Genomic DNA, 22,808 nt, shown 5'->3' on the forward strand with positions numbered 1-22,808 from the left:
TTGGGGTTTGGGTTTTTTGTGGTGTGGGGTTTTTTGTTTTTTTTTTTTAAAGTTTGCAGGCCAGGCAGGTCTTTGGGGTCACTGAAGAAGGACCCTGCTTTGCCCAGGAGCAGATCCTTTATTCTCCCCCTTCCTTGCTGTGCTGCAACAGCCATCCCCCTCTGGATTTTTTTTTTTTTTTTCCCAATATAAAAGGAGAGAAACTTTTCCTTCCAGATGCCTGTGTTTTCACGCTGGTGGTGCACGCCGAGCTCCTCGCGGGAGCATCGCGCGCCACGGAGGGTGTCACTGCCGTGGGGTCCCACCGAGCATGGGGATGGGGCACAGTGGGGTGACCCACGCCAGCCCAGCGGGGACCGTTCCTCCTGCTTGCTTTAACCTCCGCGCTCCCTGGGAATTTTGTCCCTCTGGGTGTTTGTTGTGTGGTGGTCGTGCTCGGTCACTGCCAGGCTCTCCAGCCCTCTGCTCTCCCCTTCTTGTGGCTTTCCGTTTAAATTTTTTTCCCTTTTTTTGGTTCTCTTTTTTTTTTTTCCCTTTTCTTTTTCTTCCTCTTTTTTTCCTCGTTTTTTTTCTTTTTTTTTCTTTTTTTTTTTTTTTTTTTAAGCTGGTTTCTTAGGAAATGGCAGAGGCCACGTGACAGCTCGGTGTCTGTCTCCCCACAATAAAGCTGCTGAGCCCGATGCTGACATCAGCAGGATTTAAGGGGGGGGGGGGAAAGGCCCCCAAAGCACTTGTTCCCTCCAGGGTGTCCAAAAAGTCAAGCCCAGGAAGAGGGATGAGGATCAGACCTGCCTCCATTTTGTTGGTGGGAAAGGCAGTGTGCGCTCAACCTCTATATTAGACACCAGAGAATCCACACAGGCAGAACTGGGCAGACACGTGTCCTGTCCCCACCCCCAGCACTGGGGCTTTTAGGGCTGTGATGGAGAAGGGATGTGCAAATCACACGAGCGGGTGCGTGCGTGTCCATCCCGCATCTCTGACCAAGCTGAGACCTCGCACACTCATTACAAACCCTGATGCTCCCCCCCCCCCCCCCTCCCTCCTGCTGCAGAGCAGCAGACCTGGCCTGTCACATTCTGGCTTTTAAAGATCCCCAAAAGTGAGGAATTTTACCAGGATTGCAAAAAACCCAAACCCGTTGAGCATACCAGGGTGGCCGTCGCCCCTCTGAGAGCCATCCGGTAGGAAGAGCCCCAGAGCAGCAGGTACAGTGAAGTGAGTGCAATCCATCGGTTTTTCAGTTTGTTTTTTTTTACTTTTGCAACAACGATTTCCTTTATTGTCAGCTCTTGCGCAAAACAGAGCGGATACCCAGGCGTTAACACAGGAGCTGTAACAAAGCCCTTCCCCAAAACCAGCACAACGCAAGGAGAGCAGCCGGCATCCCGGGCAGGGGGGCTCTGATGGGGCTCCAAAAGTCACCCAAGAGTAAATTCGATGTCCCCAGAGTCGGAGGACATGGCGTCCTTCCAGGATACATCACCGAGCTGGCTGTTTTAGAAAGAAAGAGAGGAGCTGATCTTGTTAAGCAAAGCTGAAAAAACCCACATCTTTTGGGGGAAAAGACATTTAGCTTCATTTTCAATACCTGGAGTGGTACAGCTGGGATTTTTTTTTCTTCCCTCGGCACCTTGGTGGAAAGGGAAAGACATCCCGAGGGGCTAGCAGAAACCCAAGCCTTGCCCACCAGCACGCAGGGCTGAGGACCGGCCAGTCCCTGCTCTCCCAGGAGCTGGTGGGATTTCACAACGTGGGCTTTACCGAGGGTTATCATCTCCTTTCCTCCAGGTAAGCCACGCTGTCGGCTTCTTACTTGTCAGCCTGACTGGGCAGGTACGATCAACAGCCAGGCGCCCAGGTGCTGCAGGCAGGTACTTTATTGATAAAGATCAAGAAATCACCCGGCTGGAGTGATTTTTGATGGGAAGGCTGGATCCGTTGGCCGATTTCAGTCATGGCTGGAGCTACCTTTCAGCCTGGCTTATCAAGCCACAGCTTAGACACTCAAGTTTGCCTTTTTGCTGGAGCAGCTAAATTACATTTACACCACTTGCTGCTCAAGCTCAGGCCTGAATTACCAGTCTCCATCTCCCATCCCCATCTTCTCCCCAGTGTAATGGACAAAAAACGGCTTTTGGGAAACCCTTGCCTGCACGTGGACTTGAAAAGGTTTCTAGTAGCTCTGCTCTTGCAGCAGCCAAGGTGCAGTACCTGGGCTGCGGTCCTGCTGAGCTTGCGTGGCTCTGAGCTGTGTCCAGCTGAACCCCCTTCACCTTTTTCTTCTCTTCATGCAGTCCTGGTATAGAAGCGTTCCTCGTGTTGTCTCTCTCTGGTTGCCTTGCCTTTTCAGAAGGTCTGGGTGATTTGGAAGAAACCTTAACTGAAAGGACTTGAAACAGTCAGAAGAGGAAACATCTTCCCGTGCTTTTCATCCCCTCCAACCGCAGAAGGACAACCAGCCTAGGGAGGTGGTGAAGTTTGGCCCACGAACTCCACGATGTGGACAAGCCTGAAGCATTACAGCTGCAAAGGTTAACAACCTCAGGACTTACTGCGAGGGTCCTAAAAGCAGCCAAAGCCTCTTAGATCAGCTGAAGCTGTGGGATCACACCTAGCCAAGGCCCGAAGTGCCACCTCAGACCTCCCATCCCTCCAAGTCCTGGGACTAAGGCATTTTGTACCCAAGTCCCCGATCCGAGGGCTTTCACGTTGTGGGAGATGCTCTCCTACCTTCCAGGTCTGACATCCTTCCCCCTTTGCAGGGACTCCTGCTCCATTTTCTAACCAAGGAAGGACATCCCAGGCAGAAGTCCCCCATGGTGTCACGTGGGCTGGATATCTCTTCAAAGATACCTGAAGTCTGGAGACATTATCAGCTGGATCTCGGCTGGGAGTTCCCTTTGTTTGTCAGGCAGCACCACTCCCGCTGTGTCACTCTGGTTTCCTTATCTCAACCTGGACTTTGGACGGAGACCAGTACTGCAGACACCTGGGCAAGGAGGAGCTGTTGATGAGGACGATTAGCCACTTGGGCGAGCTCAGAGTTGACCGAAACCAGGCTAAAAAGCACCAGCAGAAACCAGGCCGGGTCACTTTTCTCCAAATCAGAAAGCTTCGCTCTGGTGGATCTCTTTACATCAGAAAACCTTGTGCTCCCAACCCTGTGACCCGGGCGGGTGCCAAGTTAGAGCAAGCGGTCAGTGCCCGCCTTTAATTAAAGGTTTTAACCATGCAGCGTGGCCAGAGAGGGCACATGCCGAGTTAGGTAATGGACCATTATGTCCCTGGCCCCCCAGATAAACCAGCGCACCGCTTTGCTGAGAGGCTGCGGGGACAGTACAGCCTTCTGTCCCTGCACAGCTGGCAAGAGCTCGCAGAGGAAGGGGCAGCCTGTAACTGCCGGGGCTTCCTCGGGCTGGCCAGAGAAAGCTCCCTCAGTTCTTACAGGGAAAGCAACACAAAATAACCCACATGTGCTGGGTTTCTCTTCCTCAGACTGCAAATATATTTCCCAGGAAGCTCCCCAACCCATGGAAATTTGGGTCCGAAGCCTAAAAGGCAGAGAGCAGGTACTGTTAGGGAGCTAGAGCCTGCAGCAGGCTGGCTCTAGCTTCCCCCCCCTAACTCCCTCTGCCTCCACCAGCTCCTCCTTCCAGCCTGTTTCTCCCCCCCCCCCCCCCCCCCCCCCCCAATCCTTTCTCCCCCATGAACAGCACAGGGCAGTAGCTGCGGAAGGCGCTTACGCAGGGCTCCGGCGTTCTCAGCCAGCAGCACCGGCTCTGCTGCAGGAGGGCTGATCCGGAGGCTGGAGAGGAATCAGTCACTGACCCAGGGGAGGGAAACCCCATTTATTTAGGCTATTTGAATTTGGCACGCACAGAACATATCACAGTAACGCACTGGAGGCTAAGGGTTTTGTGTTGTTTTTTTTTTTTTTTCTTTTTCTCTACAGACATACAGGAAAACTCTATGCAACTCCCATGTACACATTACACAAAGGAAACAGCTTTAATCAACCACTGGTGAAACATGGAAGCTTTTAAGATCTCTGTAGCTGGCACAGGAATGTTCTCTACCCCCCATACAAAAGGCATTTCAGGTCAAACTTTCTAGTAGGTGATATTTCCATGCATTTCTACAGAATTAAAGAAGCTAACAGACAAAAAGCCCAGATCAAGCCGTATTAGTCAGGCTGATTGGTTCTACTAAGTTAAATCAATAGTAATTATGGACAAATGGACCAAGTGACCAAAGACTGGGGCTGAAAACCACCACTTTTTAAGATGTGGTTGTTTCTCATAGTACTACCCATAACTGGAGAGCTCCAATATAAGAATCTGCATTTGTAAAAGCCTCAGAAGCATCTGATCCACTAGCAAGTGTGTATTAGAGAAACTAAGGTAGTTCTAAATTAAACTATATCAACAGAAAAGCAATTTTTATAGAATCACTCAGGCTGGAAAAGACCTCAAGACACTTCATAACAAGAAAATTGAACCTACAGAACAAGTGAACCTTTAAATATTATTACTGCACCGTGAGTTTACAAGAGAGTGCATTAGGACTATTTCTCCAGAAAAGTGTGTCTATTTTATCTCTATTTAACTTCAGAATTAGTCTTTTAAGTACTGCTCTGCAACTGCAAGCACTAAGAATTTAACCCAGTTTTGGTGCCAACAGGCTGCTTTAGCCTAACTTTAACTACAGGTTTTAAGTTTTGCATTAAACAGTTACAGGGGAAAAGATTTTGAGTTTGGCAATTTGGCCAGTAGCCTCCAAGAGACTGACTGAATTTTGCTTGTTACAATTTAGAAAAGTAAGAACAGGAACCAGATTGTTCTCACCTCCCCCCCTTTTCATCCCATGATACACTGCTGCATTGGACCAAAATTTTTGGAGACCTTTAGTGTTAATCCATTGGGGACAGTATTGGGCTGGACAACCAATGCAAATATTAATACACCAAGATAAATCCTTAGATTCGATTTATTTAGGGTCATTTGTACATACGAGCTACATCTCCAAAATCTACTTTATTCTACAAGACAGCTTCCCTACAGTTAGTGAAACCCTTGCCTAGAATGGTTGCTTTACATAACTGATATATTAAAACATGGAATGCTTGTAGAGTTGTGGCACTGTATGACATCTACACGGGACTTCCTTCAAAAGCTACGACTAGGGAGCCTCCTAGCTTCTCAGCAATGCAAGCTCGGTTGAGGTCCTCTGGCCCATTTGCTTGGCATTCATGCTTTATGCCTAAAAGAAGAGGCAAAACACTCAATAATGCAGTATTTCAACATGCTAGTAATCAAAGAAACATACTTGGTAGTAACATTAGAAGAGGCAATCCAGTCACTCAAGCAGGTAAGTCCTGCTTTAGCTTAGGAATTTGGATGGTTTTCCCCTGATGTGTCAGAGGAGACACTTGGCTACGCGCCAAACATCAACACAGAAATATCAGGGAGAAAGTTTTCACTAGATCAGTGCTCAGACTGCTAGCCTTTTCATTGCAGGCTATCTCATGAGCAAATCTCTCATTTCTAGTGCTACCCTGGATATGGCAGATGAGGGAGCTACATGCAAGCACACTAAGATGGCTGACTCAGCTCCCCTTCTGGAGAGGTGGGTGAAAGAATCAGAGTGAGAACCTGAGATGTAGAGACCAGAAAGACTTCTCTGGTCTAAGGAATCAACAGTGTGGGTTTTTTTTTGAGGGCGGGGGAGCCTGTCTTATGCGGAGAAGAGCAGAATTTCTTCAGGATTTCTTTTTTTCAACTTTGACATGTGCAGCACAGAACAGTCTCCCTTGCGTAGTTCCAATCCACTGGAGAGTTGTCCTGTGAAGGCTGGCACTGCTGCACAATGATCCTGTCAGTCTTGCACGCTGCAAGATTTTGGCCCAGCGAGGCATGAGGAACTGAAGCAGGGGGTGGGGAGGCAGTGCTATCTGGCTACGAGCCATCGTAATGACTGACTTAGCATGAAATTTCTGAATGCTGCAGCAAGGTGTTTACTCCTTGGTTAATGGTGCCCAACAGGCTGAACAGTACTTCGCTTCTCCACTTGGAGATGCAATGCCTTTTAAAATGAGTAATCACAACTGCATCTCTAAATCAAGTGAATTAATTACTACTATTACACCACAGTAAGCTTATGAGATTGTGTATTTCAACAGACACAGGGCTGAAAGTCCTCTGCCACAGGGGCAGCTCTGCACAAAATCCAGCTCCGTGTTATGAATCTAATGGTTTCTATCCTGTATGGTGCAGATGTGCTGCTCTGTACAGTACAGCTATGGTGTCAGATCGCAAAGCCTGCTCTTGTCCTGAGCACAGTTCTAGTGCCTCTAAAATTCAAAGTCAGACAGTAGTTTTAGCCAGAGCTCGTTTTACCTCTGTCACAGGGCATTTCACCTGTGAAGTTCTCATGTCTCACTGGTATCTCAAAAAAAACCCAAACCCAAAACCAAACCAATTAGCCAAAGGTTAAGCCTTGCTGCATAAGCATCTTAGGGACATGGCACAGCTAGGAGCGTTAGCTGTATTACATACCTTGAAACTTCTTTTTGATTGCATCCTTGGAGCTTGCGTAGATCATCTTACTTTTGAGAGGTGCTTGTTCTGGTGCCCTAACGGGACACACCAAAAAGAGTGCAATTAGTGATATTTATTATCCAGCACAGACAGAAGCAGTATCCTACCGATTATGAACAAGTGAAACGTCTCATGGCTCAGACGACAGGCATCAGGCTGTCCGGCTCACTTTAAGCCTGCCATCTTGCCAGCCTGGGCAACACAAACACTCGGAGACCTCACCCACAGCACTTGGACTGCATATTAGGAATGAGTGAGTTGGGAAGACAGCTTACCACAAGAAAAACATCAGCTCTTCTTTTTTGGATTCCTTGGTCTCAAAGCTTGCATCATACAAGGCATAACGGCAATCCTTCTCGGGAAGCATCTGCACAAAGTGCTTGAAAGGGTCGGTAACTGTCACACCGACATCTCCCACCAGAATCTCTTTGCCTTCTTCCACAATAATGCACTTTTTGTCTGGACTGAGGCAGAAGATGACAGCCTTCTTCCTCTTCTTAATTTCCTCGGGCGTAGAGCACTTCCGCACTTTCATGTCGTAGAAGATACGGCATACCTCATCGGCAACTTGTACTCCAGATGCCTGCAAAGACAAGAGCAAAGACCCTTAGGGCTACCGCCGCAAATTTTCACAACTACATTACTGCGCTGCCTGAAACGCGAGGCTAGAAGACAACCGCTACTGGCAATAGTCACCAGCGGCCTGAGAGTCTCGTCAGAAAAGGCTGCAGGCCCTCTTTTTCCAGGCCAAGTAAAGAATCTGGAGTCTTGATGCTGCCCACAGCCAGCTGCCAAACCAAAACTATTCTGAAGAAGGCGCAATCCTACTTATATTAGAACGCTGTTTTGGGGTAGTTTTACATGCATGTCCACCCCTTGTCCTCTGAGATTCAGTTGCGGCAGATCCTTTGGCATTACAGCAGCTTAATTTTGGTACCCATTTCAGGCTAGCTAGGCAATCAAGTCCACGAGGATCTTCTGTTCAAAGTTTCCTAGCCATTTCTACCATGCTTGCTAGCAGCTTTAGGAGCAGACGTAAAACATGGCCAAATTCCATGCTTGTCACATGGATTTGGTTTAGAGATCAAGAGACATGTAGTGGGGTACTGGGACTGTAGTGGTACAGTTTTTAGCTGAACAAGCCAACTTTCAGGAGTTGCTCTGAATGCAGTGTTTTAAAGGGAGAACTTGCAAGTCTAACAGTTAAAGTGTCTACTTCCCAGCAGCTCCTCCATCACTTTTTAAAGCAAGCTGCCTGCCTTTTCAATTTTTTTTTTTTTGTTTTCTGCTTTAAGTCTGATGGGAAATTCTAGTTACTTAGTGGTATCACCCTGCACTATCTGTAAGAGGAGGTGCAGATGCAGCATTACCAATCTGATGTTAAAGGCAGCTGCACAGAATAAAGAGGACAAGACCTAGCAAGAATGACAAGAGGCTGAACTGCATTTTCAGTCTGCTGCTTTTTTGGGAATGAGACAAAAAAAAAAGAAAAAAAAAAGAGGTGGCAGGGTAGAAGCATTTGTATCTGACTTTTGTGCTCAGAATGCAGCAAAGTTGGAGAGCTTAAAAGCAGCTGTGCAGTAGCAAATATTGCAAATATGGGCAGCCATACTGGCCAGCGGACACTGCTGGAAGGACATCACAGCCAGAGAAGTGAAGACCGAACTGAAGCCTGTCCAACACTCATCTATCTATTCAAAATGCTGCATGCAGTGTAAACAGTGAGATTCCTTTCTAATGCTGCTTCTCCCCCCGTTGGTTTTTGGCCTTCCAAATTCAAATGACATATCCTCAGATACGGCAATTCATATCTCAGAAGGAAAACTGCCCTCCTCCCTTTGTGTAAACTGCCACACATCAGTGTTATAAGCACAGTCAGCAGTACTAACAGTCAGGTAAACCATGAGGTGAGATATACCAACTGAGAAAGACTAAAGGTTGTTCTTCATTTTGTTTTTCCTTAAGCTCAGCCCCAAAACATGTGCTTGATGGATTCATTTCGTGGGGGACACTGTACCTTGTCAGAGTGGCAGTGTTCTAGAGAAACAGCAGAGTTCAGCTGCAAAACACGGGGTATCAGTGGTGAAGGAGAACTGCTTAGTGCTAGCTTTCAAGCAGGCTGTCCTTGATATGGTTATTCATGGAACAACTACTTAACGTGTATTTTTTTTAAAGCCTTGACCAACACCTACCACGCAGGACCTCAGATGAGCCCAGATTCTCCTTTTTCTACCAAAATCTCTCCTTCTGTAACTTCTAGCAGCTGGCATAGCTTTGCTAACCCAGTGAAGAAAGGTGGCACAGCTGGCAGAATCTATTACCATGGAGTCTGACACCTAGATCTCCCAAGTGCTGGTCATGCAAAACCAGGGCAATCTCATACAGCAGTGAATCCGAGACAGAAGCTTTTCTCTAGCGTGAAGAACAGTGCTCTTTAGGGGTTTACTCAAATACAAGGGGACCTCCCTCAAGATTTGCAATGCATGGCTTGTCTATTAGGGGTAATCTACCCAGAATCCCTTGCACTCACTTTGGGATAGAAGAACAGGGAGTAAGTCACTGTGCCTCAGCTGCCTGGCAGGCAGCCACCCTTCTGCATATCACCAATAAGGCAAGGAAAGTAAGCGGAGAAAGCCTATTCCAGGATAAATTCGAGCAAAAGTGCAAACATCGACTCAAACTGACTCATTCCTATGTCACCTCCTCCATATGGAGAGACTGCACTTTGTCAGAGTGTGATGGAGAACTAATGAGGAATAAAGGTCTTTCTCCTCCCATCCCTGCGGTTGGTGTAGGCAAGAACTCTCTGGGAAGACTCTAAATAATACAAGGTCGCCCTAATAAAGCAAACAGTACAGCGACTAGAACTATTGCATCATTCACTAAGGACAAATCCACAGTGAACTCATGACAATGGTTTTTTCCCCCGAGGTTTGTCTTCTAACTAATGGCACTTCAGTAGCTGACAACAGGTGTTAAGACTCAGGTTTTAGTCACAAAAACCTCAAGATTCTAAGTAGAAAATCCTCAGAAAGCCTGAACTAACATGGGAATGAGTCTACTAATCGCATAAAAGTGGTTCATGTCACCTAGTTCAGCCTTTGTCAATTCTCAACCACCCCTACACACCAATTCCTGTTGGCAAGAAGTTAACTTTGAAAGAAGAGGTTAACGCTCAGCAGAAAGCCATAAGCAAGGAGCAGCAACAGAGCTGCAGGTTAATGCAAACTGTGCAGTTAAAGAGCATATGCTTGGGCTACTGCACAGCCAGAAACACGTCTCCAAGTCGGGAGACAAGTTGTTTCCTTATAAAGAAACTGAGCACTGCTGGCAAGTCAGTTCAGATTCCACAAATGTTGAGAGTATTTAGTCTGGAAACTCAAAATTCACTGTTAAACTGCAGCTGATAACTGGCACTGATCAGAAGCTGAAGGGACAATAGTAAGAACTGGATTTCTAGCTTTCCAAACCAAAAGGCTGTTAGTAGCTAGTGCTACTCCTCAACCCCTGGATTCATCACACAGGCTGACATTAGCAGCCACTATATTGCTAGGCACAATGCAGATTTGTTCTATCTGAGAAAACCCTACAGCTGTGTCACAGTATGGGCTGAAATGAACCCATAAACTCCCAGTGCAACTAACTGCTTCCAAAGAGAGGATCTACTTCTGTAACTGTAGGACCTCCCTCTTCAACCCTGGGCTTGTACCAGCCACAACTGGCTTCATAAACATACTTAAAAAAATTAATTAAAAAAACCCCAAACCCAAGGCAGCTTTTGTTGTAAGGTGGTTGCAACCATTCTGTGTAGGGCAGCAACAGGATGACTGTTAAAGAGCACACTCCTAAATACATGTCCTCAATTGACATTTTAACCGTGTCTCTGCTGATTTGTCCAGAAGAATAGCTGGTGAGAAGCCTCCACCCCACCAGTAATGACAGAATAAACGTTTATTTGTTAGTCTGGATTTTCTCTCTTTGGCCCAATACTGAGCTCTGCTCAGAGGATTCAATACAGCACATTCATTATTATTTTGTGCATTCTGGCTTGAACGCTGCAGGGCTACAACAGCTAGCCTGGTTCTGTTCCTTTTTCAGAATGAAAGCAGTTATCCAACTCTGGACTGGTACACAGGTGGCTAGCTGTTCATTGAGCAGTACATGTTGCAGGTACTTGTGGGATACACGACCATCAGCTGGTGACATTTTGTTGCAGGGGACAGATCAACCCCGTAACACAGGCAACACCAACTTAAAACAATTCTCGGGACTCAGCTACAGAGAAAAGACCACATTCAAGTAGCCAGCCTGTTTCTATAAGTGTCGAGAACCTTAACTGTGGGGCCTGTTAACCTCACTGAAACAAGGCAGCAGCCAGGAGGCAAGCCACCTAATCATCAGATAGAAAAATGACAAATGACACCAGTACAGCATACTCAGGGACACATTCAGGCGAGAATGGACAGAGTAAGTTTCTCTGAGGGAATCAGCAAAAATGAGTTCTCCCCCAGTACCTCCATGCAACTATTGCAAAGGCAGCACGTCTTGTGGGCAGCGTTGCCTCATACATTATTCTGGGGCACTTATACCAGTATCCCCATTGTATTTTCATATAGACTGCTGTAGGCACATGAGGTAATGGTTGCATTAAATGCCTTGTCAGCATGCGCTGCAGTAACACAGCAGCTCTTATTCCCTACACAAAGCCATCGTTCCTGCCTTAAGTGCAAAGCACTGCAGAAGTCTTGTGAGAGCAGAATGCCGTCCCTACACAGGGCAGTCCAAAGAGAGAGCCTTCTGTCTAGCAGGCTTCCAACTGCAAGAGCCGTCCCCAGCTGCCTCCACTAATAGCTTCCAACATTTTGCCTCCATCGCCAAATACTCTACAACTGAAATTTAATCTAAGTGGGGGAAGACTAAAGAATAATCTAGAGCTTTCTCAAGAAAATCCCCATATACAGAAAGCCATTTCAGGAGCAACACATATGCCAGACGCCTGGTAAACTGGATTTGTAGCAAGCATGCACTGAAATGCAACTATGACACAATGAAATTTGCCTTCTCTTTTGTTAGGAAGCACTGTGAACTCCAGCATTTTCCTCAAATATTTTACCTAAGAAAAGTCTTTGTTCCCTCCTCAACTGTAAGACAGCCAAGACAACTTTAAACTAATGACTTAGTTTGCCTCAAGACAAGTTTGAAGGACTAAATTTGTTTTTATGGATTGACAATTTTACAGTGTGGGTTTTCTTCCCTGTGATCAGAACCTAAGAACCCTCCATAGTGGTGCCTGTGCATGTGTTACCTACAAGGACATTTCAAGAACCAGTTCTCGACCTGTTTAATTTGGGAATCATGCACACACATTGTATACACCAGCATGGACTATCCACAGCTACTCAAGTGGAAACTTTTGCTCCTTGGAAAAGCATCATCAATTTTTCCAGAATTTGACACCAAGAACTTATTGAAGTATACCTTGTTTAATTGCAAAGGCAGATTTGAGAACACTGTGCTCCCATGTTTGCTAGCTACTGCCACACATCTAGTTCTCAGTTCCTTCAGCTAGCACCTTGTTTCCCCTATGCTTGGCATACCATCCCTCCTATCTACCTTCAAAATCCCCTACCACTGCCAGAACTGCCTGTCTAATTATGTGGCATTTCCATCTGACTCAGTAATGTGTCATAGTACATCTCTGCAACAAATATTTTTTCAATTAAACCTATTACCACCCAACTCTTCTGGGACAGCAGCCTTCACAAAGCTGTCCCTTACATTGCCACACAATACCCTGGGACACCATCAGCACCGAGACCTTCAAGGGAAAACTAAGCCAACTTGGTTGGGAGAGCACCTAGCAGCAAGGAAGGGTCACACAAACAGACTGTGAGAAGATTTTACCAAATCAGGCTTCTGAAAAGGTATCAGCTATGGCCGACAAGTGGACTGAAAATGTAGGTGGTTAAAAATATAAGGATCTTAAATACTGCTTTGCTTTTAATCTGTTATTTGAGCACTCAAAAAACCCCCATCTGATATGACCATCCACACTTTACTGAGTTGGAAAGAAGGCAGTGCATGGAGTGACTAGTTTAACTTCGCCCCAAAGACCAGCACCTGTGTGGGAACACCAGTGACTTCCCAAGTCCCAGTAGGGCCATGTCCTCTGCTACTACCTACAGCTGGACAGACAGACACCTCCATTTACACCAGGCAGCCCATGCATGTGGAAGTCCAAAGCTTCAGTTCAGATCTGAAGCATGATAGGAAACATAACTAACTGCCTTTTTACTGCTGTTGTGCAAGAGGCCATTATCTGCAAACCATAAACCAGCAAGAAGTACATAGTTATTTGCATATCACTTGTAGGCAGATCTTGCCAGGTAGACTCAAGTTTTTTATTTTGCATTAGTTGGTCTCTTTTTGGGGGGAAGGAATCAAAACTCTATTCAGCTTTTTTTTTCTGCTACCAATAAGAAAGGTTATCGACTAGATGAGGAGAGATGAGTAAGAAAGTAATTACTGGGGGGGGGGGGGGGGGGGAAGCAGGGAAAAAAGTCTCCCCTGAATTCCTGGAGGTCATTTCCTCAGCTTTCAGCCAAAGAGGAAATCATCACCTTGTCCAAGCTACCATGAAGTTCACTCCTGATATAATTATCAAGGTAGGTATAACAAGCAATACCCACAAAAGGCAATCCCAGCAATGCTGCTGAAAAACAGGAACTGTGGTAGCCAGTAGCAGGACAGAAGTTTTGAGTAGTACCCGTTCCTGTGTTGAAACACATGTTTTTAAGGTAATGTGGGTGTAAGCTGGTATGCAGCAGAAATCTTAGAGGAAAGCAAAGCCTCTTAGAAACACATCCAGCACAGAAATCAGCTATTGTGAGCCCAAGTGTCTGTAAGAATTTTCTTGTGGCCCTCCAGGCGCCTATGGCAACCTAAAGCTTAAACTTCACCCTTAAAAACAGGCTTCGAAGGCCTGCTCTGGACATCCCAGATACTTGTTACTAAAGTATCCGTCCTGGAGATCGCTGTGAATGCTGAACAGTCAGGCAAGCGAAAGGCTCTGAACAGCTTTACATGCAAGTTCTGGCTGTCCGCAGGCTCTCCCACATGAGATCGCTTAGGTCAGCCCTTGCTCCCAGCAGGAGCCTCTTGATAACGATATTCAGACAAGGCAAGTAGGAACACGCCAGACACCCACACTACCAATTGTCATGAGGCTGTCATCTAGTATATGAGGCATATGTACCTTGTAATTACACAGATTTGGAAATAGTATTGACTAACAACCAAGAAAAATAATTTGCACGGTCCTCCAAAGACCATGGACTCATTTAATCCAGTAGCAAAGAAACTGAACCTTGTGGCAAGACACAAAAGCAGAAAATCCAATGCTCTTTTGATACCGAATGATGCCCTCCTGCTGGCATTACTGTGCTTTGCCAGAAGGCCTACACTCTTTGCCCAAAAGCAAATTGATTTGGAGCAACTGGAAAGCATCTTAAAAAAGCCAACCCAGACCCTGTTCCAAAAAGGAGATCATTATGAGAAATACTAGTTTTGACTGACTGGGGAATTCTCTGGTTCTGAAGCAAGGTGAAGCCTGACACACTGAGTAGTCATTCTAAACTAGGTTTGCGTACTGCAGAGGTGGTAGCTAGCTTGTTCAGACAAGCCTATTTTAAACAAGAGCTGCAAGTCTCGTCAGACTTTTAGCAGCTTCATCTGCAACTCCCATTAGCTCTGCTCCATGCTGCAGACCAGCCATAGATGCTTCAACTCGGGTGTTATAGGAAGCAGGGAGATTAGTAGCACATCCTGTCTGCCAGGCCTATACAGGCTAAAAGTTTATTTACTGGATATACCACATGCTTAAGAAACTAAGGGTAAATACCATGGGGAGGCCTCAAGATGTAACCCCTCTACTAACGGCAAATAACCTAGGCAAGTGCATCAAAACACACAGGCGTTTGTTGCTGGACAAGTGCTTGTGCATGACTCAAGCAAAAACCGGACATCAGTTAAAACTGTGCGAGCTAGTAATTCAAGTGAATTTGTCAGTTGCAGTAGCCCGAGTTAAACGGGGATGCAAACTTCTAGTGTAGGCAAACCAATCAAAAATGAACCACCATGAAGCACGATAGCCGTTTGGTCTATTCCACCCCATTTGTGAAAGAAGTCCCCTGGCGCTTTTCTGAAAGCTAGAGAAAACGGGCAAATCGGTGTGTTACGGTGACTACATTTCCGTATTTCCTCCCCTTCCAGCATTAGACCTTCCCTGTGTGGAGAAGCAAGACAAAAATCTCCCAAGCCCTTGTGGCAAGCACCTTCAAAATTCAAGCTTCTTCGAGCAGTCGCTGCAAAAACGTGTTTGTTACGACTACCCTCTTCCTTCCGCGGGTTTTGCTCCCCCCCCCATCCCATCCCATCCCCCCCTCCCTTTTGTCTGCTCCCAGGACTGCTGACTCCAGCCGGGCCTGATGCAAGGCCGGCCCGGTCCCCGGCGACTGCGCACCGGGGAACGTTGCAACTGGGGCCCCCAGGCTGGCGGTAGGACGGCTTCTTCCCGCCCCCCCCCGTCTCGACCGAGGGAGCCGTCGCCTTTTTTTTCTAGGCCAAGCCCGAAAACCCCTCAGTTTTGGGGAAGATGGCTCCCGCCCTGGGCCGCTCGTCGGGGGCGGATGCGGTTGAGGCCGCGTTTCCTCCCGAGCGGGGCAGCCCCCCGTGAAGGGGAGGGTGTGTGGTGTGTGTGGGGGTTCCCACTCCCCACGCAACCCCTCGGGTGGGGTGGGGGGGATGCCGCCCCTCCCCCCCCCGGCCGCGCCCTGCGGCACGGGGAGGGGCCGCTGCCCCCCCCCCCCCTCCGGCTCTTCCCGCCTCGCTCTCCTCACCGCTTCCCCCCCTCCCCCCCAGGGGCGAAATGGACGCGCCTGCCCCTAGCGCCTGTGTGCGGCCCGGAACGTACCATCGCCTCCCGAGGGGGGGGGGGGGGGGAGGACGAAGGGGAGAGGACAGTTCCATCGCCTCAAGGAGGGGGGGAGTAACCTTCCGCCGCCTCATGGCGGGATGGGGGCGGGAGGCAAAAAGGGAGGAGAACGGATCCGCCGCCTCAAGTTCAAAGGCGAGAGGAAAGGACCGAGGGAAGGAGAAGGAAAAGAGGGGCGCGATGCCGCCGAGCACAGCGGCGCCGCAGGCCGGGATACGGCCGGTACCTCCCGCCCCCATCCCCCCCTTTCCCCGGGGATGAAGGCGGGGGAGGAGGAAGAGGAGGCAGAGGGGGGGGGAGGGGAAGCGTAACGGCCCGCTCCCCCCCCGGGGCAGCTCTCGGCTCCCTACCATGGCGTCGGCGGGGCACGGCGGGTGACGGAGCGCGGTGCGGGAGCAGCGGCTTCTCCCCTCAGATGCTGGGCGCGGCGCGGGCTCCGGCAGCAGGAAGGGAAGCGGCGAGGGCGCGAGCCGGGCGGAAACGCTGCCGACGTCACAGCCCGCCGTGCCCGGAGGAGGAAGCGGTTGCTATGGTGGGAGCCCTGCGTGGCAACGCCCCGGACCCCCCCCGGCTCCAGTGCGCATGCGCGGCCCCGCCCTACGGGTGTGTATGGGGGGGAGGGGAACCTGCGCACCCCACAGTTTTTCCCCCACCCCACCCCGGCTTGGGTGGGCTGCCCAATTACAGGGGGAGCCCCCGGCTGATGGACGGCGGTCGCGCGCCGGCCGGCCAATGGCAGCATCGCCTCTGCTAGGTGGGGCGGGATTACCTGCCCCAAGGTGTGCCGCGAGGGTGAGGGTAGGGGAGGCGCTGAGGGGAAAGTTGGGGGCTCAGGGAGCTGTGAGGGGAAAAAGGCGGGAGGGCGGCCGCCGGGCAAAAAATGAGAGGATTGGGGCTGCTGGGAGCAGGGTTGAAAAGGATTGAGGCAGTCGTGAGGGGGTAGGGGAGCGGTTTGGGGGGGTACCCCGGCGGGGAGGCATCCGGGGGGGGGCGGCTGTGGGGCGGTCATGGCCCTGAGGCAAGCAGGAGGGGAGGCGGCCCGAAAGGGAGCAGAGGGGGGCGGTCCGTTGGAAGAGCTGGCGAGGAGGAAGTGTGGGGCTTTCCTTTCTTTCTCTCTTTTTTTTTTTTTTTTTTTTTTTTTTTTTGAGTTTTTTTTTTTAATACCTACTTTGGTGCGATCTCAGTCAGGCACTCCTGATTGGCTCAGGCCGGCTGTGTGCTGCAGGAAACCCTGTGCATTGCTTCCCAGCACCACCACACAGCAGCAGCAGCAGCGTCCCCCCGTGAATCAGAGCGGCGTCTGTTTCAGGTGGCTGAAACAATGAACGGTTTGTCCTCGGCACAAAGCTGGCCGCTGAGAAAACGCTGCTGCTGAGACCGGGGGGCTCGGAAAAGCTGCTGGTTTCGTGTTTGTTTCAGTACCGCTCCCTCTGAAATGCTGCGAAAATACTATTTCCTTAATGTTTCTGGGCAGTGAAGCTTGGGCTTTTTGTGATCAGATTACAGAAGCACCTGCTAATGTTAAAAAATGTATAGACAGTTAGGTTTCATTACTGGGTCCTGACTGCAGTGATGTTTCCTGTGTGAATCGATGAGCAAAAAGTCCCTGACATAAAGCTTATTTGTCAAGTCTCTGTGCCTGCTTGTAAGCAGAAAACAAATCCAAGGCTTGATTGCATGTTTTCAGGGCTGGGGTATGAGGCAGCAATACTTCATACCAGGTGACAGCTAGTATGAAGCCTCAATACTAAAGGTGTGAGCTGTACCTTACAGTGTTTATCCATATTGCTCTTCTAATTAAGGGTGTTACCTTCTGATGTTTTTTCCCCTTCTTGCAGCATACCCCAGTAAATGTCCTCTTTAGATGCTGTTAGGCCTGTTCACATTAGATAAAAGTTCCCAAAAGACCCCATATTGAAGATACTTGTATTGAAAAAGGAGTCCTATTGCGTTAGGCTCATGTGTTGGGTGCCTTATGTTGGCCAGGGGTCCCTCCTGCAAGAGCATTTGCATCAGATTTGTGGTGACACTACCAAAAGACCTACCAGTACGACTTAGACTTAAATTGGGGTGGGTGGGTAGTTCTTCCCAAGGCTCTTTTCTGATGTATTTAATCAAGGAATGCCTAAATTTGGACCAAAGTCTTAACTGACTTGGGAAGTAATAACAAGAATTGAGTAGGGTACGTGTTTGGTTTTTGTTTTTTAAACATATTGTTCTAAAACAAGTCAGATAAAATGCCTGTGTAATAGTAGAGCTTCAATCCTACAGATACATCTCTCTGGACAACTTGTGGTCCTGTCTGTCTGCTATAATCGTTAGCCTGGTGCCAGTGTGTGCTGCGTGGCTGGAAAAGAACTCAAGGCGCGGGCACTGTTTGGCGATGGGGGCCTCCCTGCGTGGTGCTGTAGCAGACCTCCATCTGCAGTGGCATGTAATGGAGACCTGGGGCAGCTGTGCTTTTTAGTCTGAATTGATGTGGGTAATTTGTCTGTTATTGTTCCAAGCTTGCTCTTCATAGATCGGTTTCGCTATGAAAGTGGGGTACAGAAGTAAGACATCCTGGGGAGGAGGGGAAGGGATGATGTAAGACCATGAGAACAGGGCTGGGGCTGTTTCATGTTGTATACTTATAAGGGAAAATGAATTGGAACTGGCCTGTTGGCTCAGCCTGTTTTAAGAGGTCTTGTGTTTTTGGAAACACTGCAGTGGGTTGAGTAGGTATGTAACTAGTTAAAGGAACCTCAGCAAGGACAGGAGCTCCTTCACCAGCAAAGTAGGGGAGATCTCTCTCACCTGTTTCTGTCTCATGGGAAAGATGTGCTTGCTCTGGGAAGGGCACCGACTGAGCACCACGATGGCTTTTTGAAAGGTTTCATTCCCCCAAAGACAAAACAGCATAGCCGGGTGAGGCATACACACGGCAGCTGTGCTGTTTTGAGGAAGCTAGAGGCAGGAGCTGTGCACCAAGATGCACTGACAAGTGCATGGCTTATGCTGTGGGACCAGCCTGCCTTAGCATAGGGTTCCGTGGACTCTGCGGCCTGTACCAGTGTGGGCACTGGGAGTTCCATCTCTGTACTGGGGGCTGCCTGATGGTGATTAGCAGTGTGTATGTCACGGTTTGGGAATCCCTGCTGTATGTAAATAACGTGCTGCTGCTTCTGTAGGGGAAAGGGGGTCTTTTTCCAGTCCTGTGCTGCTCCCTGACTTGACAGCCCGCTCCTCACATGCCTGTGACCTAAAGCATCACCCCAACCGTTTGCAGTGCTGCGGTTTCCCTCAGAGAAGGCTTAGAGCAGGGTCCTCGTGTGGCAGCTACATAGCTGTCATCTCGGTGCCTGAACCGAGGGGAAGCTCCCTGCTTTGGGCAGGGCAGGAGGGAAAGTTGGTGCTTCTTTTTACAAGCTCTCTTTCCATCAGTCCTGCCCTTTTGACAGGACAGGGACCTGGGGCAGAGGTGAGGAAGTTGTGCCTTGTGGCTTATTGCTACACTGACATTAACCCTCTCATGGCTTACTGCTCTGCTAATGCATACTCCGTTACGGCCAGCTGCTGTGGCCAGCTGCTGTGGTGGTGTACTAGCGAACAAAGTTAAAAGCTGCTCAGGGTGAGACTTACCCCTTTGCCCCCAGGGTTTAAGTGCAATACAGGGTTGTTAGGAAGAAAGAAATGAACGCTGTGGATTGCTACAGCATTGTGGAGATGGAGGGTTTTTTACTAGCTTTGCTGCTTTTCAACACTGAATAAGCTTTGTCCCTTTTTCCTCTTGTCAGTGCTATAAATAAGCTAGGCTGAAAGCTCAAGCTGGATGTTTGGATGAACCATCTCAAAAGGTGAATCCCCCTCCCTCTCTTAAGGCAAATGGCATTTGCAGTTAACCTCAAAATTCCCCCCCCTCAAAAATACATCCCCCAGCCATGGGGGAGCCCAAGAAATTTTAGCAATCCTGTAGCTGATGGTGACTGCTTTGGCTCCTGTTTGAAACACCAGCATGAATTGCAGCCGACAAGCGTCTGCCCAGTGAAGGACCGTTTCAAAACTCAGCATGGTCAATATAAAAAGTCGCCCGTGGATTCCAGTTTGCGAATGAGACTCTGCATCAACAGAAACCAAAGATCAATACATCCACCTCACTGACTTTCTAGCATTTGAGATGGTGACTACTTGCTTACTTTATATGCCTCAGCTATTTGAACTCCCTCTCCCGTCCTCCAAGCTACTGACTCATTTCCTCCTCTAAAACCTTCCTTTTTTAGCCTTTCACTCTGAAGTATTCGGTGGCTGTTTTGAGCTGCCTGCTCCATGCCTTACTTAGGCAAACTCCTACATGACAGCCCTGCGAGCCTTGCTTTTGTACCACTGAAATTGTGGGGGTTTTTCCCTGATACTTTCAGTTCTGAGGGGCAGTTTTAGCTACTGACTGTGCTCTTGGGCAAATTGCTTCTTTGCTGTTGGAAATCAGGGAGGCAGACAATCGGGCAAAGCAGCTGGTGAGCTGAGACTGCCGCTGCTTATGCTAATTGCTGTTGTCTCCCTCTTAGCCCCCGCTACCCCCATCTGTCTGCATCCACCTGCTGTCTTTTCATACTCTTTCACCCTGATCTCGCAGTTGAGCAGGGATTGCAGAGACTCTTCTTTGCCTGGACGACCACCCCCCAAACGCAGAGTACTCTGATGGCAGGATCAGGCCCTGACTTTATGTGCTGTCTTATGCAGCAAAGAAGAACAGGTGGTGTCCCCTTGTGCGAGGCCTGATGTGGTGGTGGCCCTGAGCTTTGGTCATGGCTGATGGGTGCTACTGTAACCACGCTAGCTGAGTGTGCCTGAAATGTAGTCCATTTTTCTCAGGGTTTACGGAATATTGGCTCTGTGCTCTTGGCGTCGCAAGGCTCAGCAAAGATAATTTTAGCCAGGAACAGAAAGTCTCTGTGAACCATACAGTCATAGCTATTTCACTGGCAGAAACAAAGCCATTGCTGTGCATTGCTGAAACATTCTGCTTAGTAGATGCACTGGAGTAAAAATTTAAAGGGAAATTTGGGGGGAGATGGAGAACCTAAAGGTGATTTCCAGAAACTGCTGTGATGCTCCGTTCCTTTTCCGAGGAGGTGCACAGCAGGCAGCCAGCAGGAACCAAGACCCCAGAGTCCAGTCCAAACCCCTGCCCTGCCCTAGCCTGTGAGGTGAGGCTGGGCAAGCTCTTTTTTCCCCCTTTACCTTGTGAAGTGTTAACATTGTTAGTGTCTTTTCTATAATGCAATTTGAGATTTGGTAGAGATCAGAGCTGGATGTTGCTTATAAATACATGCTATTTTTACAGTAATGAAAAGGCTGTGCTAAATTGCTAGGGATGAATGCCAGAACTTGTATTATTTTTAATTTGCTCTCAACTTCCACGATTGCTGCAGGTTGCAGTCCTGTTAATTTCCATACGGTAAAAACTCTGCAGGCTATGAACAACCGGACCAAAATCTGACCCTGCTTGCTGCTGTAAAACCAGGCTCATTTTATCAGCCTCATCAGAACCATTCTGGATTGAGTGTGATGGGGAAGGTAGCCCCGATGCTTCCATTACCCCTGGGGCATGTTCACCACTAGAAGGACGAAGGAGGAAGTAACACCAGGCGAGGGTGGCAGCTCAGGAATGGAACAGCCCCATGTTAATTTAAATATGCAAGAATGTCATCAAGCTACTCTCCTACCTGGCTTGTTTAACCGCCCCCCCCCCCCCCCTTTTTTTTCCTCGCTTTTGTTGCCACTAAAGTGCCTGTCCAAAGTACTTTGTATGATGAGAATGAAATGCATCTTGCCCCAGAATCAGCTTAAAGACTAGCCACTGCTCAACTCTGGCTTAAATCCTCAAAACAGGCAACGAGCAAAACTTACAATGATGTGTTGATTTCCCTTGCGTACACGTGAATTGGATCTTAAATCCTGGTCAGTCTGAAAAGGGAGGCTCATGTAGAGCACACTGGGACCGTGAACTCCTTTTAACCAGTGAGTAAAGCTTTAAGCAGCATCTCTGGCTGTATTACTCGAATGCTTTGCAGCGTTTAGTTTGGTTAGGCTCCTGAGCTTTTGCTGTGAGACAGGGCTGTGTGAGCAACCCTTTTTATAGAGGGGGAGGGCTGAAGGGAGAGAGGCTGCATGACTCTCCCAGCCTCAGGCAGGAAATCTGCGGTAAGTCTTAATGAAGTCTTCGCTGCCTTTACAGGGTAACACCCTAACCTTTAGGCCATCTCTTCTCTGCGCATGTAAGATGATAACACTACTACATTGAATGCAGCATGGCTGCATGAATTTCTTGGAGAATAAGCACTTGTGGCTTATGTGGGCTTTGTTCCAGGTGTGGAGGTGGTTGCTGCTGAGATCTATCTATCTGCAATGCTGTTAATAACTTTTTATTTCCTGACTAAATTAACCCCCACTCCACACTGCGACCCAGACAGAAGGTTGTTGTAGCAGGTTGGTTTTTTTTATGATAGGGTTTGTGCTTAGCTGCATCAGAATAATGAAGAAACCCCTTGGTGGTGTGTTGCTTCTGCAGGATGGCTCGTTCTTCTGGCTTAGGAGCTGCAGGCCTGTTTGTGTTTGGTGGGGCTGTGACCACTTGTTGAACCTGTCTAGGTTTCGCTCTCAGGAATGGGGTGAGCTTGGCTTTTGTTACTGGGGTGGTTAAAATTGGGAGTTCATTATAAGGAGAGCTTCCAAGGGTAAGATTAGATAGCATGTGAATTAGCCCTACCACACATATCACCAATTGTGCAAGGTGCTGTCCAGGCATAGACTGGAAAATCCCACCCTAATCTGCTTACTGTCTAACCATAAGATAGGAAATGCTTGGGGTAGTAAAAAAGGAATCAATGAGACTGTATTAGTCAGCATGACAGGTGTTCATCAACAGCAGCCTGATGGCTGTGAAGGATTTGCTAGAAGGTAGTGAAAGCCCCTTCAAAACTGGCACAGTCCTGGCCTGACACTAGTGAGAAGCCACAGACTGCACAGCACTGTGCCTGTGGAGCACAACTGGGGTGGGCAGCAGGACAAACCTGCCCACAGCCTGGGACTGGATGGCATTACAAATGGGTGCTAGGGAAAGCAAGCACGCCAGGTTGTGCTCGCTTATTTTTTTGCCTTCCAATGTATCGGGTAGTACAAAAAAGGGTGTTGCTTTCCTGGTGAACCTGCCTCATGCATATATAGACAACACCACT

At 48.5% G+C, this 22,808-nt stretch overlaps 1 protein-coding gene across 1 annotated transcript; it reads right to left on the bottom strand.

Moving 5' to 3' along the window:
* Nucleotides 1–3,910: 3,910 nt before the first annotated feature.
* Nucleotides 3,911–16,151, bottom strand: DSTN (destrin, actin depolymerizing factor). Its single transcript, XM_049833585.1, has 4 exons — nucleotides 15,942–16,151; nucleotides 6,875–7,182; nucleotides 6,558–6,634; nucleotides 3,911–5,262 (listed from the first exon to the last, which is right to left on the bottom strand). Exons 1-4 carry the CDS (start codon nucleotides 15,942–15,944, stop codon nucleotides 5,153–5,155), a joined length of 498 nt encoding a protein of 165 aa, XP_049689542.1. The 5' UTR covers nucleotides 15,945–16,151; the 3' UTR covers nucleotides 3,911–5,152.
* Nucleotides 16,152–22,808: the final 6,657 nt, after the last annotated feature.

Source organism: Accipiter gentilis, chromosome 30, assembly GCF_929443795.1.
Source record: "Accipiter gentilis chromosome 30, bAccGen1.1, whole genome shotgun sequence".
Classification (NCBI taxonomy): Eukaryota; Metazoa; Chordata; class Aves; order Accipitriformes; family Accipitridae; genus Astur; species Astur gentilis.